This window comes from Mobula birostris, chromosome 7 (assembly GCF_030028105.1).
Source record: "Mobula birostris isolate sMobBir1 chromosome 7, sMobBir1.hap1, whole genome shotgun sequence".
NCBI classification, from domain to species: Eukaryota; Metazoa; Chordata; class Chondrichthyes; order Myliobatiformes; family Myliobatidae; genus Mobula; species Mobula birostris.
The window spans coordinates 65,130,242-65,147,337 of NC_092376.1; the positions used below are offsets into that span (position 1 = coordinate 65,130,242).

A 17,096-nucleotide genomic window follows, 5' to 3' on the forward strand; every position below is an offset into this window, starting at 1 on the left:
AACTTCACTTGTCCTATACTGAACTGTTCCCACAACCTATGGACTCACCTTCAAGGACTCTTCCTCTTACGTTATCGATATTTATTGCTTATTTCTTATTATTATTTCTTATTTTTTTCCTCCTTCTTTTTGTATTTGCACAATTTGTGGTTTTGCACCCAGGCTGCTGTCCATCCTGTTGGGTGCAGTGTTTCATTGATCCTACTGTGTTTTTTGTTGTTTATGTTTTATATATATATATACTTTGATATTAAATATACTTTGAACATTGAACGTGTCCTGCATCAAGCCCGTTGTCCATGGACCACTCAATCCACCTAAGCCTGTATCTCCGGAACCGAGGAAGCTGGAAGGTGGTCCAGTGTTCATGGTTTGTTGGTTGACGTATTCACATCACTGCAGAAGTGATGTACAGTATCTGGTCGATTAGGAAGGGTATGGCTCAGAGGAGAGGCCCAGGCTGCCATCCAGTTTCACCTTGGATCTATCGCTCATCATGGAGTTCCACCAAACCCATCCATATCGTCCTGGCCTGCTGGATGTTGTACCGTAGTAGTGGATGTCCTGTCAGGCCTGCACAGCCAGGCACCTCCCAGTCTCCACCCAGCTGACAGGAATCACCTGGCACTCATTTTCAACTCATCACCTGTAGCCTATTTAAACCCAGCTCTCTTCCACAGTCCTTGTTCACTTACCGAACCAGCCAGCCTCAGTCAGTTGCTCCTAGCCTTCAGTTACCTAATTGCATTGTTGTGTTAAGTATTCATTCTCCCTTGTTTTGTGACTTTTCATGGCTTGTTATCTTGCAGTTTATTATTAAAGTATTCGTTCACCACTAAATTGCCTCTGCTGCTCTGCATTTGGTTCAAACATCCTGTACATTTCCTGCCACTGCCATTACACACTGTGGTACTTTGAACCCAATTAGGTACTCATAGCACCGCTAATGCTCCTGGAACAATAAAACAGTTAAAATTATCACACTGCGACTAAGGCACTGACTATTAGGTGAGGGAAATAGATTTAACTTGAAGGAGTAAAAAATTGCATCCATTTCCGATTCTTTTACAGCCATACAGCAAATTTGATACCGTTTGACTTTTCCTCAGCATTTTTGCTAGTGCTAAAAACCCTATTTGAGAAATTGTCATTTTTTTTTATATCCAGATTTTGTTCACCTCTCCCTATTTATACATACCCTTGACACATAGTTTCATCCTGAGAGCAAATGTGGCAGAAATGGAGGAATTGAGAGAAGGCGATGGCATTTTTACAAGTGACAGGGTGGGAAGATGCATCTGCCTCAGGATGAGGCTTTTCATTCCAGAACTAATGAGGTATTCTCCTTTGAAGAAAGGGGCTTCCCTTCCTCCATCATCAACACTGCCCTCACCCTCATCTCTTCCATTTCACACACGTCTGCCTTTATTCCATCCACCTGTCCCCACCAGGGATAGGTTTCCTCTTGTCCTCACCTGCCATCCCATCAGCCTCCGCATCCAGTACATGATTCTCCATAATTTCCGCCATCTCCAATGAAATCCCACAACCAAGCACACCTTTCCCTCACTCCCACTTTCTGCTTTCTGCGGGGATTGCTCCCTATACAACTCCATTGTCCATTCATCCCTCCCCACTGATCTCTCTCCCGGTACTTATCCTTGCAAGCAGAACAAGTGCTACCCTGCCCCTACACCTCCTCCCTCACTACCACTGAGAGCCCCAAACAGTCCTTCCAGCTGAGGCAACACTTCACATGTGAGTCTGTTGGGATCATGTACTGTGACCGGTGCTCCCGGTGTGGCCTCCTATAGATCAGTGAGACCCGATGTAGTTTGGGAGACCACTTCATCAAGCACTACACTCCCTCTGCCAGAAAAAGCGAGATATCCCGTTGGCCACCCATTTTGATTCTAATTCCTGTTCTGACATGTCAGTCCATGGCCTCTTCTACTGTCACAATGAGGCCACAATCAGATTGGAGGAGCAACACCTTATACTCCATCTAGGTAGTTTCCAACCTGGTGGCATCAACGCCAATTTCTTGAACTTCTGGTAATTGCCCCCCCCCCCACCCTTCACCCTTCCTGATTCCCATTTCCCTCTCTCACCTTATCTCCTTATCTGTCCATCACCTCCCTCTGGTGCTCTTCCCCCTTCCCTTTTTTCCATGGCCTTCTGTCCTCTGCTATCAGACTCCCCCTTCTCCAGTCCCTTATCACTTTCACCGATAGACTTTCCAGCTCTTTACTTTACTCCTCCCTCTCTCCTGGTTTCACCTGTCACCTACTACCTTGTACTTCTTCACCCCCTCTCCCCACCTTCTTACACTGACTTCTCATCTCTTTTTTCCAGTCCTGATGAAGGGGCTCAGCCCAAAACTTCGACAGTTTACTCTTTTCCATAGCTGCTGTCTAACCTGCAGAGTTCCTCCAGCATTTTGTATGTATTACTTTCAGTATTTGCAGTTTTTGATTTTCATTTAACTGCTGAATTCACTAGGCAATGTTATCCTAGTCTATTGACTGTGTGCATAAATCACTGCACCACTGATGAAATTAATCAGATGTAGACATTTCTGTTCTTAATTAATTTAGTAATTGAGTTCAAACAATACCTTAGAACAGTTAATTTAAAGCATGGAAAACAAATGCAATTTAAGCAATATGCAGAAATTAAAATAAACATTGATAAATACAGACTGGATTTAGGGAGATAAAAGAGAGAGACTGAAAAAGCAAACAAAAACACACTATCTTCTGAAGGAATTGGGTTGAATTTCTGTAAAATATATTTTTTAACCTCAGAAAGTTCACTTAGTCCTAAAATCATCATTTCTACATTTTGCTGCTTGGTTTGGTGTGAAATTAATGGTCAAGAAAAACAAAGTTAATGTAATGCAATGTTGTTTCAATGCTATGTCTGTCAGTGAGAATTACAACAGCGTGTGTATTTCTGAGAACAAATAGGCATTTGTGCATTTAATCAGAAACTATCTGTAATACCATAGCAGTTAAAGGTATATTATGTTGCTTCTGTCCCAAATGCTGTTGTCCCATTACAACAGATAATTAAACCCAATATCAGGAACAACAATTGTTAATTACTTGGAACAATATGATATGTCTAATAAATTGTGAGTAATCAAATCATTTAAATGAGTATTTAATTGGTCCTGTAATATACATACATAATAATATGGAGTGACAAACAAACTCTTCTCGGGCTCCAAGCTGGATACAGGTATCTATGTTTCAATTACAAACTCTGCCAACTTCTTTAGGGATGATGCCTGGGCATGTCTATTCTGGCGGTATTGATACTGCTGTATTCCGTCCCTCCTGGTTGGCTAGTCCTCATCCAAACAGATTTCTGTTCTCCCACCTTGTTTACAATTGAATTCCAGTTCTTTCTTAGAGCGAGACCTTCGTCTTCGTTAAAATTCTTTTCCTCTAGTTTTATTTCAATAGCTTCCTTTACCAGGTAGTCTCAAAGGCCACTGGCACGGCACAGTAGTTTTGTGCTGTCAAAGTCAGTCCTTCGTCTAATGCGAGGGCAATGTTCTGGTAATGCTGATTTCTCCGGGTAGCCCAAAAAGATACCCCTTGCCTTGGCTACTTCTGGTAGCTCATTACAAATATGCATATCTCTATGCACGAAGAATTTGGACCTTAGGTCCCTTTTAAATCTCTCACCTCTGATCTTAAACCTATGCCCTCTTGTTTTTAGTGCCCACTCCAAGGAAAAAGACTATGTACTCTCACCCCATCTGTGCCCCTCATGATCTTTTATAACTCTATCAGGTCAATGCTCAATCTCCTATGTTCAGAGACTAGAGTTTTAGTCTACACAACCTCTCCATACAACTCAGGCTCCCAAGTCTAGGCAACATCCTGGTAGATGTTTTCTTCACCTTTTCTAGTTTAGCAACATCTTCCCTATAATATGGTGACCAAAACTTCACACAATACTCCAAGTGCATCCTCACCAACATTTATATATTGTAACTGCAACATAACTTCCTGACCCCAATACTCAATGTCCTGGTTGATGAAGGCCAGCCTGCAAAAATGCCTTTTTATGACTTTCAGCAAACTATGCACTTGCACTCCTAGATCCCTCTGTTCCAGGACACTCTCAATGACCTAGAATTCACTCTTTAAGTCCTACCTTGGCTTGATCTCTCAAAATGAATTAACTTACATTTATCTAAATTGAAAGCCGTACATAGCCAGGTGGTCAAGATCCCCCTGTAATTTTTCATAACCTTCTACACTATCTACAACAACACCTATTTTAATAATATCCAAAAGCTGACCTACTTTGTGAAATCATTATGACATAGGAAGCCATTTAGCCCTTTAGATCAAAACCCTGCATCAGCACTTTCCAGCAGATTGTTCGTTGCTCCGGATTCCAGAATCTGCAGTCTCTTGTGTCTGTCTCCTCACAATCCTCTACGCTTGATGTAGAGTAACCCCAATTTCTGAAGTCTAACCATATCATTGTAATACTTTTTTTCCCTGAAGCTATTCCAGTTAATTTTTTCTGTACCACCTACAGGACATGCATATCCTTCCTATCATATGGTATTCTCTGGACTCAGGCATGTCCTGGTGGACTAGAAGACAGCGAGTGCCATGACACTGTTTATAAAAAGATGTAGGCAAAACATGGGTAACTATAACCCAGTTAGCTTAAGGTCTGTGATCGGGAAAATAATTGAAGCCATCATTAAGGAAGAAATAGTAAGATATCTGGATAGAGTGGTTCCATCAGACAGACACCGCATGGACTCATGAAGGACAGGTCCTGCTTGACAAATTTACTGGAGTTTGTTGAGGATGTAATAAGCGCAGATGGGTGTTGTTTACTTAGAATTCCAGAAAGCATTCAATAAGGTGCCGGATAAAAGTCATCCATTAGAGAAGGCTGCATGGAGTTGGGGCTAATGTATTAACATGGACAGAGGATTGGTTAGCCAATAGAGGACAGATAATTGGGATAAATAGTTACTTCTCTGGTTGGCAGTCAGTGGTGAATGGAGTGCTATAGGAGTCGGTATTGGGCCCGCAAATGTTCACAATATATATTAATGATTTGGAATAGGGGACTGAGTGTTGCTTATTTAAATTTGGTGATGACAGTTAATCGTGCAGAAAAGCTAATTGTGCAAAGGATGTGTGGAGTCTGCAGATAGATATAAATAGAATCAGTGAATGGGCAAGGATCTGACAGATGGAGTACAATGTTGGTTTTGGAGGCTCACTGGAGGTTCACTGAGTTGATTCTGGAGATGAGGGGGGTGAGCTTATGAGGAGAGATTGAGTCACATGGAACTGTACTCAGTGGAATTCAGAGCAGTGAGATGGGATCTAATTGAAGCATATTAAATTGTAAAAGGGATTGACAGAGGCAGAAAAGTGATTTCCACTGGCGAGTGAGAATCAAACTAGGTGGCACAGCCTTAAGATTCAGGGGAATAGATTTACGATGGAAATGAGGAGAAACTGTTCTTCCTATAATATAATGAATCTGTGGAATTCTCTGCCCAGGGAAGCAGTAGAGGCTACTTCATTAGATACATTTAGATTGATTTTTGCATAGTAGGGAAATTAAAGTTATGGGAAGTAGATGGAGTTGAGTCCACGGCCAGATCACCTGTAATGTTAGTGAATGACGGAGCAGGCTCCGTGGGCCAGATGGCCTACTCCTGCTCCTATTTCATTTTTTCTTATAACATTTTTGAATCAGTTTCTCTGTCCAACTAATAATCCCTTGTTGTGAAGGAGCTTGGAATAGTGTGGCTTTTTGAAGAGTTTGGTGTCTGGTGTATGAAAGACATGCCCTGCCCTTCAGAACCAGCTGAGTGCAACTGGGCTTTAAGGTAGAGATATTGATTGGAAGAGAATTTCATGCCAAATTATTGGGTGGATTTTATGAAAAATATTATTGGTACAAAGAATCCGGTGTTTTGAAGTGCTTATTGCATGTACTCCATGACTCACATGCATGCAGGAAGGTAGGGATCATTCCTGCCAGTTAGACCATAGCATTGTACTTGGTTCGACGTATTATAGAACCATAGAAACCATAGAAACTACAGCACAGAAACAGGCCTTTTGGCCCTTCTAGGCTGTGCCGAACCATCTTCTGCCTAGTCCCACTGACCTGCACACAGACCATATCCTTCCATACACCTCCCATCCATGTATCTGTCCAATTTATTCTTAAATGTTAAAAAAGAACCTGCATTTACCACCTCTGGCAGCTCATTCCATACTCCCACCACTCCCTGTGTGAAGAAGCCCCCCCTAATGTTCCCTTTAATCTTTTCCCCCCTCACCCTTAACCCATGTCCTCTGGTTTTTTTCTCCCCTTGCCTCAGTGGAAAAAGCCTGCTTGCATTCACTCTATCTATACCCATCATAACTTTATATACCTCTATCAAATCTCCCCTCGTTCTTCTACGCTCCAGGGAATAAAGTCCTAACCTATTCAACCTTTCTCTGTAACTGAGTTTCTCAAGACCTGGCAACATCCTTGTAAACCTTCTCTGCACTCCTTCAACCTTATTTATATCCTTCCTGTAATTTGGTGAACAAAACTGAACACAATACTCCAGATTCGGCCTCACCAATGCCTTATACAACCTCATCATAACATTCCAGCTCTTATACTCAATACTTTGATTAATAAAGGCCAATGTACCAAAAGCTCTCTTTACGACCCTATCTACCTGTGACGCCACTTTTAGGGAATTTTGTATCTGTATTCCCAGATCCCTCTGTTCCACTGCACTCCTCAGTGCCTTACCATTAACCCTGTATGTTCTACCTTGGTTTGTCCTTCCAACGTGCAATACCTCACACTTGTCTGTATTAATCTCCATCTGCCATTTTTCAGCCCATTTTTCCAGCTGGTCCAAGTCCCTCTGCAGGCTCTGAAAACCTTCCTCACTGTCTACTACATCTCCAATCTTTGTATCATCAGCAAATTTGCTGATCCAATTTACCACATTATCATCCAGATCATTGATATAGATGACAAATAACAATGGATCCAGCACTGATCCCTGTGGCACACCACTAGTCACAGGCCTCCACTCAGAGAAGCAATTCTCTACTACCACTCTTTGGCTTCTTCCATTGAGCCAATGTCTAATCCAATTTACCACCTCTCCATGTATACCTAGCGACTGAATTTTCCTAACTAACGTCCCATGCGGGACCTTGTCAAAGGCCTACAAATATTATTTCCCTCATACAGCCAACAACTTTGCCGGGGCACTTGAGTCAATAATGAATTTCATCACCAATATCAGCTTTTATTGAGAAGTGACTCCAAGTTATAGGAAGTTGTCTCTGTTCTTCAGGATCTAGTTATGAACTAGTGTTCATAATGAACTAGTAGGCAGGACAAGTTCATTGAGGATCTTAGTTTTACAGATATTAATGCAACGGTAGTTTTTGTTTTGAATGATGCCATGTATAAGTTAATGGTGACTGGAGCTAAGCCTCCATTTAGGTTATGAGAAAAGCCCTATGCAATCATTCATCTGCAGCCTGATCAGTATTAAAAACATAATCTCCATGCTTTCACACAGTACACTTCTATCTATGAAGTCCATTCCAATATGCATCAGTAACCCTATTCTCAACATACCTGTCATCTACCATGGTTTTTGTCAAATGCATACAACTTCTGCTCCTTGCGACTCTCCAGAAAATTTCAATTTGGTCTTTCTTCCAAAATTTTACTTCATTAAAGTTAAATGGCCTCTTGTTTCTGCACTTAATTAGCTCTTGCAGTGTATTATAGTCCTCCTGAAGGTTTATTTTGCTGAAATAATATCTAAATTTTGAAGTTTTACTTCGAAAACCATAATAAGGTCATTGTTATACAGCACAGAATCAGCCCTTTGACCTACTGAGTCCATATTGACAATCAACCATCAATATATTAATCCTAATTAATCCCATATTTTGTTCTTCTCTACTCCATACGGATTCTACCACACATGTACACAACAGTGTCCATACCAATCTGCATATCTGGGATGTGTGAGGAAATAGGAACACGGAAACCTACTCAGTCACAGGGAAGGCATGCAAAATCCTCACACGCAGCTCTAGAAGTCAGGAATTAACTCAGATAGCTGGCAGACAACATTTATTCATTCAGTTAACTGATCAAAAAAATCAATCAGATTAATCGAAGATCTTCCAAATTCATACTGGTTCTATTTTATTAACAAATTTTCACAACAGCCTAATATTTTCTTTCCTAATTACTGTTTCTGAAAGTTTCCTCTATAATAAGGTGAAATTGACTGATCTGTAGTTGCCACACGTCCTGACAAACTTTATGAACAAGGGTGTTGTATTTGCCATTGTCTAGTCTTCTGGCTTTTTTCCTGCCTCTAACAATAATAAATTATGGCAAACCTTTCAATGTTCCTCACTTATATTTTCATTAACAATCTAGGATGGATCCATTTGGATTAAAGTAACCTATTTACTTTCAATCTTTATAGTACCTCCTCCTAACCAATATTCACCCCTCCATTATCTCCCTTTCCACTGTAATTTTAACAATGCTTTACTCCTTGCTGAAGAATGAAACATTTAAAAAAATATTTCTATCATACCCATGTATGAGTCCTGCTGAAGGGTCATGGCCCAAGGTGTCGACTGCACTCTCTTCCATAGATGCTGCCTGGCCTGCTGAGTTCCTTCAGCATTTTGTGTGTGTTGTTATCCAGATGCATAGGTCATCTTATTGGTCCTTGATCTTGCTAACTGTTTACCATTTTCATGTCCACAGAAAACTATTGAATTCACTTTTATGTTAACTGCTGTCATGCTCTTATATTCTGCCTTTGTGTGTCTTATTTTCATTTTCAACCTATCTCTCACTTCTTATATTCACCTGAATTATTTACCTGACAAATCTTGTATACCCAGTTTTTTATATTTTATTATCCAGGGAACACAGGATGTTGTTTCTCCTGTGCTGTTTCTTGTCAGATAAGCTTAGCTTGAAAGATCCTGCCTGTGAAGTCCTTTTGTAGACTTAACAACCAAATTTCCTTCCATTTACATTGGAATCCTTTCACATTTTATTAAAATTAGCACTCCTCAAATGAAGAAATTATATTTTGAATGGTTATTTGTCCTTCTCCAACAATAACTACATCATTTGATACAGTGATCATAGTTCCTTGAACAATTTTTCATTGAGTCTTGGTCTCCTTTGGCCACTCATTCCTTTCATTTTAACATTATTCCAAACAATTGTGGGGGTAATTGGAGTTTGGCCAATATTACCACTATACCTTGCTTATACACCATGTTATTTCCTTCTCTTTATTTTTCATCTCTCAAATTTTATGATTTAGAAAATATGCCCAGAAGCTTCAGAATGATTATCTTAACTGTAAACAAGTAGTTTCTATTTTTTACTTCTCAAGGACATCTACCCTCATTAGAACTTTTCACCTTTCCTATCTTCTTTTGACCAAATTATATAAAGGCTATTAAAAATCTGCAAAGGCACAGGCTCAAGTCAGGAGAACAGTAGCTCACTTGATAGGAACCTCACCCACAACCAATGCTCAGCCAATCGAACCTTCACCACCAATGCACAGTAGCAACAGTTTACACCATCTACAGGATGCACCGTAGCCACTCACCAAGACTCCTTGGAAAACACCTTCCAAACCCACAACCTCTACCAGCTGGAAGGACAATGACAACAAAATCATGGGAACACCACCTCTTGGAAGTTGTCCTGCAAGCCAGAACACCATTCTGACTTGGAAATATACTGGATCCTGGTTAATTAGGACACATTGGGACATTTTGGCTAATTAAGCGGCTACTCCATTGAGTCGAAGTTTCATGGAAATAGTTAAAAAGGTATTGAAACTACAACCTACCGCTTAATTGAATAATAAATTATGGATGTAAATTAAATACAGAATAAATTAGACTACTACCAAAACTACTACAGTACTATAAAACTGTTTATTAATTTCTATTTTTGATGGAGGTACCTTACCTTCGGTACCTTCAGTGTACCTTATATGTTCTTTCGATTGACTGTACGTGAATAAAATGAGCACAGACACTTAGTGCAGGTAACAGACTACTTTCAACTAGTGCTTTCAATGACTGCATCCTCAAAATCTTCGTTTCAATTGCAGCTTTCAAGATGATTGCCAATATCTTAAAATGTTTTGTGGTTCCTAACTTGTTGAAGTAGTTAAATCATTTCATTCTCATTCTTGGCCATTTCTGACATCTGACAATCCTCAATGTTTGAAACTGCAGTGAGCAAAACCAGTTCTGAATTGTCTTACTGTTTATTATTCGCCAACTATCAGAAACAAAAATCTCTGCTTTTTGAGTACAAATACGCAAGTGACGCTATTTAAAAACTGTTCACTCTAAGCACAACATGGTGTCTAACTGCCACATGATGTGCACACAACTGACGCTAGTTAGAAAATGTTTGGCAACAGTGTCCTGCCCCAATAAGTGACATAGCATCCCAAATAAATGAAGGAGATCCCAGTTATTTTCCCTATTTGCATTTGTTCTTTAAGAGTTGTCCTAAATAAGCAGCTGTCCTGATTAAACAATGGTCTATTTGACTGGAACCAATGGTACATCATTGTATTTCACTGAGTCACTGAAATTCTCTCTAACAGTATTGTGGGTATATCCACACCTCAAGGACTGCAGCGGTTCAAGAAAACAGCTTTCTGCCATCTTTTCAAGGGTAGATAGAGATGGGCAATTAAATCCTAGTTCAGCCTACAAAGTCCACATCCTTTGAATGATTAAAAAAAAGCTACATTACAATTGCATTTAAGTTTTTATCAATAATGCTGCTGTAATTTTCAAGTTATTTAGAATAGTATTCTATGTAATATTTTGATAACAAAATGCAGACTATATTATTACAAGATGGCTAAACTGCAGATTATAACCACATCAAGATTGAAAACCAATCCTCATGTAGGTGACCCATAAATTGAACACTTAAGTTATATTCACAAAATGGCAATTGATATTCAAAAAAGTATTGGTGCTGGATATCTGAAATAAAACCTTATAATGCTGGAATTACTCTATAGGTCAGGCAGCATCTGTTACAAAAGAAGAGTTCATATTTCAGGTTGATGATCAAAAATGGTAGATTTTTTATTTTATCTAAGCAACACACGTTTTTAAACATAGAAAATGCATGAAAATGAGCATGAATGGGCAACCAAATATTCAACCTACAGAGCTTGCTAAATACGTCAAGAACAAGAAAGACCTAAGTGAAGAACTTCTCACAAAGAAGATGTATTGAAGTAAAACCACTACTTATGCAAGTTCCAGGTTTTGTGCTCTTTCGCACAACTGTTAACATTTGTTTGGAATAAATTTATAAAATATTCATAAATTAGATCCAAAATAAAAATATGCAAAAACCAATGGTAAATTAGAAATTACCTGCTGATGTCTACTTCTTCTTCTTCTTCCTCTTCATCTTCTTCTTCTTCTTCTTCTTCAAGCATATAGTTTGGAAGAGGAGAATATCTTCCTGATGTGATTTGTGGCAGTGATGTCTTGTGATCCAATGTATCATTATTCACAGACGAGGAAAAGATGTGATCCTCTATTGGAGGAGAATAGCCTACAAAAATTTGAAAAAAGCATACAGCAAATGAAGGGCATATAGTATTTTTGAACATGGTATATATGGTATGTACCAAATTAGAAATGAAGACTTGTGAAGGTGCAGAATTCCCCATCCTAAGAGGAGAAATCTACCTGAAAAACCTGCACCAGGTTAAACCAGTCATAGAACAGAACTCCATTCATCTGAAAACTGAGAAACTGTTGTCAATCGCAATGATTTTAGGCTATTTATAATCTTTTTAAAAAAATAATATTTGGTTAAATAACTGTAACTGGTTTGCAACTGCTCAAGATTATAACCTCTTTCAAAAAAAGCTTTTAAAAACTTCCAGCATACTTTTTTTAAAAATGGTAACTGACGATTAAGGCATGAATCATAGTTGATCTGGCTGTTTAAGTTTTTTTCAATTATTTCACTATTCCTTAAGTTTTCTTCAACTGTCACCATTCCTTAAACAAAACCTTCCCTCCATTTGCCGCAACCATGCAGAGTTGATCTCTCCCCAGCCCCTCATGTACACACACATACAGTGGCCTTTAAACAGTCATGGTGCTGCCATTTCTCAGGACCTCACCATTGAAGAAAGCAGCAGTTAGGACTGAGTTGTCAGCAGGGAATTTGTAAAGGGACAATTGGAATCTTCTCAGTGGTCAGTGGTAATGACAGACAGCTTGCTGCTGACAGGAAGCTTTAGTCCGATAGCAAAGAAATTGCAGAATACTACTTTAGCAGAAAAAAAACATTACCCAGGCCAGGATGTGAGTAGTGCACAGCGTAAATAAGGTAGTTTCAAAGAGCAACAAATGGTTCCAAATATCACTAAGAGGATTATATCAGCAGATCTAATCACTGGCCATTATACTTTAACAGTCCTCAAATCATGGACTGCAGATAACTTACTCATTGCAATTCATAGAGAGAGAGCAGTGTTTCCATGTAACATTCTATTATATTGGCCCTTGAGTATAGAAAGCAGGTCACATCCACATTAATGCATCTGTTACAAGAAGTAAGAACTTTGGTTTACCTATCATCAAAGATGGGTTCAAATGCCGCTCCACGATTTCCTTGCCACGTTGTCATTAAAAGAGCTAAAATAATTACAGAAAGCCTCACAAAGACATACACAAGTTTTACATCAAATATTATGTTGTGCATGTAATTCTTCAATTTGGCATTAGTGGTATTTTCACAGTGCTTGAGATGCCCACTATAGATTGTCCAAACCTCAGAAGCATATAGGAGGTCAGTGATCACTCTCCCCAGTAGTCTTTTGAGTTTTATGGCAGATCTGAGATTTTGATCTCCAAATTCCCTTCTCTTCAATTAACCAAAGGTTGTGCTAACACACTGAAAGCAGTGGGGAATTTCATCACTAAAGTCAGCTTTCACTGACAGTTGGCTTTTGAGATCTGGGACATGGTCCACATTTTTTTAGTCTTACTACGAGACTGTATTGTTAGATGGAAGTGTAGAGTAGTCGGGGCAGGTTGGTAAGAGACATTTGCCTTGCTGCTGTTGAGTTTAACGCCCATCTTCTCATACTCTTCAGTGAAAGTATCAACAATTGCTTAGAATTTAGCTTCTGATATCCTACAACTCCAGCAGAGAAGAGCCTAGTTACTAATCTCCAATCTCACTGCCCGCATCTGGTAAGAAGCAAGTGTTCCTGAGAACTTCAGAAATGTAATTAAAAACTATATTTTAAAAAAGGCACCAAATCCAATTTTGGTAACTACAAAAGATTTTTTTTCTGTCCTCCTCCAGCTATCTCCACCTAGTGGCCAAACAGCTGCTCTGAGAATCACAGTGAGGATTCTGTCCTGTCAGTGATACAGGGGACACGATCTCACCATGCAGCAACTCCAAGAAAAATGCAGGAAGCAAAACCAGCCACTAAACATGGCCTTTCTCTATTTCAGGAAAGACTTTTGGAAGAAACTATGGAACATTCTCCTCAGATTCAGCAGCTCACAAAAGATCATCCGCATCTTAAACTTGATTCACAATGGCATACGATATTAACCAATGGATCTACAGCAGAGCCAAGCCCATGGAAGTACGGTGTCAGACAAAAATGCCTCAGATTTCTATCAGCACATTTTGATCAGTAATTTTTTGTGGGTCAAAAAATTACATACAACACCTTTATAACAAACTGAAAAAATGGTGAACTCGAATTTTTAGTAAATTAAATATGAAATACTTTGAATATTTATACATTTTCCAAAGTTGAACAATAAGAGAAATACAAAGTCCTAGCTCTCTTTTAAGAAAATAATTGTTGAAATACATGCCCTTCTTTTTGACCTGAATAACAGTAGTAGTGCCTCCCTTGGGTTAATTTTGGAAAGTCTGACACAATTTAAAAGGTAACGGATAATAAATTTTGACAGTTTGGGGCTCAATTCCCTCATTAAAAGTCTTGACATTGGAAAAATAAAGCTTCAGCAGAATTCCAGTTTAAAGTGCAAATATTCTACACAGTTTGTGTGCACTATAGAGTGTATTGATCTTTCAGTAAACAATCATGATGGTGTAGGTGATATATGGTGATGTTCTGCAGGGAGCTTATTTCGTTTTTTTTAAATTTGTCTTCTTTCGCACATTTGTTGCTTGTCAATCTCTGTGTGTAGTTTTTCACTGATTCTATTGTATTTCTTTGTTTGAATATGAATGTCTGCCAGAAAATGAATCTCAAGGTAGTAAATGGCGACATAATGATAAATGTAATTTCAACTTTGAACTGCTCTATTTAGTCAATCTTCACCTTCCAATTGTTTTCGTTTGCAATATCTCTGCCTGTTATCAGACCTCTGTGCTAACATCTGTTTAGGAAATTTAACAAAAGAATCGGATAATTCTTTTATTTGTCATAGAGCATGAAAACTGGTTCTTTGCTCAAATGATTCATGCTGACCAAGGTCCCCGTCTAAACTTGTCCCATTTCCCCATGTTTGGCTCATATCTCTCCACACCATTGCTCTCCATGTGCCTGTCCAAGTTTTCTAAATGTTGTAAATGTACTTGCCTCGACAAATTCCTTTGGCAGTTCATTTTACATACGGACCAAACTCTAGGTAAAGAAAAATGCCCCTCAGCTTCCTATTAAATCACTCCATTCACACCTTAAACCTATATCCTCTAGTGTTTGATTCCCCAGCCCTGGGAAAAAAACTGTGTACATTCGATGCCCCTCATGATTTTATACCACTCCATAAAATTACCCCACATTCTCCTATGCCCCAATAAATAAATTCTTAACCTGCTCAATCTCTCTCTCTCTGTAACTCAGTCCTCCAAGACCTCGCAACATCTTCATGAATCTACCCAGCACTTGGTTCAACTTATTTGGGTGTTTCCTATAGCAGGGCAACCAAAGCCAAACACAATATTCCAAATATGGCTTCACCGGTGTCTTATACAACTGCAACTTAACATACCAACTTCTGTACTCAATGCCCTGACTGATGAAGGTCAGCATGCCAAAAACCCTTCACCATTTTCACGTGTGACACCCTTTCAAGGAACCAAATACTTGTACCCCTAGGAACTTTTCCTCACAGTAAAAAGAGAGGAGAGATAGTCATTGAGGACCTCACCCATCTCCTGCAATGTTCTCATACATTAACACCTATGTTCATGAATACACAAGAGACTGTAGATGCTAGAATCTAGAGCCACATACTAGGTGTTGGAGGAACTCAGCAGCAGCATCTATGGACAGAAATGAAAAGGTCGTGGAGTAGTGGAGCAAGATGATGAGTGTCAGGTTAGAGGTTCCTTTACTTCAGTTCCTTTATTTCCCACCACATCTGTTCTCGTGACGAGGTTTTCCACTTCAAGACATCAGAAATGTTCTCCTTACCAAAAACAGAGCATTCCTTCCCCTAGTACCATTGATGCAGCCCTCAATCTCTTCCATTTCCCATATCTTGCCCCACTCGCCCAGACATAACAGGGATAGGTCTCCTAGTCCTCACCTAATACACTACATGCCTAAGCATCCAGCATATCATTCTCCAGAACCTTTGCCATCTCCAGTGGAATCCTACCAGCAGGCCTATCTTCCTCCGACCCCCACCACCTCTCCTCACTGCTTTCTGCAGAGATCACTACCTTTGTGACTGCCTTGACTGCTCATCCCTCCCCACTGACACCCCTCCGGGCACTTATCCCTGTAACTGTGCTAACTGTTACACCTGCCACTACATCTCTATCCTCACAACCATTCAGGGCCCTAAGCTCCTTTTAGATGAGGCAGACCTTCAGAAGTGAATCCACTGATGTCATTTATTGCATTCAGTGTTGTCTCCTCTACATCAGTGAGACTAGATACAAACTGGGGGCTTGCTTTATCAAGCACCTTCATTCCATCTGCTGAACCAGCCAGGATCTCCTAGTGGTCAGCCATTTAAAAATTCCACTTTCTATTCCCACACCGACATGATTGTCTATGGCCTCAGATATTGCTAGGTTGAGACTAAATGCAAATAAGAGGACAGCATTTTATGTTTCACCCATATAGTCTCCACCCACGCAGCATAAATGCTGATTTCTCTAGCTTCCAGTAACAACTCTCCCCCGGTTCCTTCTTCCCTTATATCTCTGGACCCATTACATCACCTCTTGTCTTTCCTCTGCCTTCTTGATCTGCCTCTTAACCACATATTCTTTCCACTGGCTCCTCTCCTTACCTGTTTCTCTTTATTCCATGGTCCACTGCCCTTTCCTATCAGATTCTACCTTCTTCAGCTCTTTATCAGTTCCACCCATCATTCCCACTCCCCCCCCCAATTCATGCCCCTCAGCTGGATCCACCTATCATCTGCCACTCTTATGCCTCCCATTTATATTGACTATCTCCCCTCTTTCTTTCCAATCCTTATGAAGGGTGTCAACTCAATTGTCCATTTTCCTCCATACGCCGTCATATTCCGCTGAATTCCTCCATCATTCTCCATGTTACACCTATCTTCATCTTTCCTTTGATTTTCCAAAGTCTTTGAAAGTTTTATCTCTTTTCCATCTCTGATACATTAAACTTTACTTTACTTCAGCTCATTTCTCTGAATCTGTAAAATAAATGTAAATTTCTGCCTTCTGAATGATCAAATGTTAGAACATAGATTTTCAGAAAACATTTGATAAGATCTCACCTAAAAGAATGGTGTTGGGACCTATGTAATGAAAGAAAGAGGACAGATACTAATTTAAAGGCAGGAAAAAGGCTGTGATAAATGTTTTGTTTTCAAATCAGGGTCAATGTTGGAATCATTTTTACATTAAGTACTTAGATATGGGTGCTCAAAGTAACATTCCAAATCTGTGAATGTGTAATAAATCATGAGAAGTGTAACAATATGAAGCAGTTAGTCCCAATTTGGCAGAAAAAATGG

The 17,096-nt window shown here is 39.5% G+C and overlaps 1 protein-coding gene across 6 annotated transcripts in view; it reads right to left on the bottom strand.

Moving 5' to 3' along the window:
• The window catches only part of dlg2 (discs, large homolog 2 (Drosophila)), an 823,880-nt gene that overhangs the window by 371,956 nt on the left and 434,828 nt on the right, over nucleotides 1-17,096 (bottom strand). For all 6 annotated transcript variants that reach the window (XM_072263309.1, XM_072263307.1, XM_072263311.1 and 3 more), the window contains one exon: nucleotides 11,508-11,691. In XM_072263309.1, coding sequence (XP_072119410.1) covers nucleotides 11,508-11,691 — 184 coding nt within the window. The remainder of the gene's footprint in view (nucleotides 1-11,507; nucleotides 11,692-17,096) is intronic.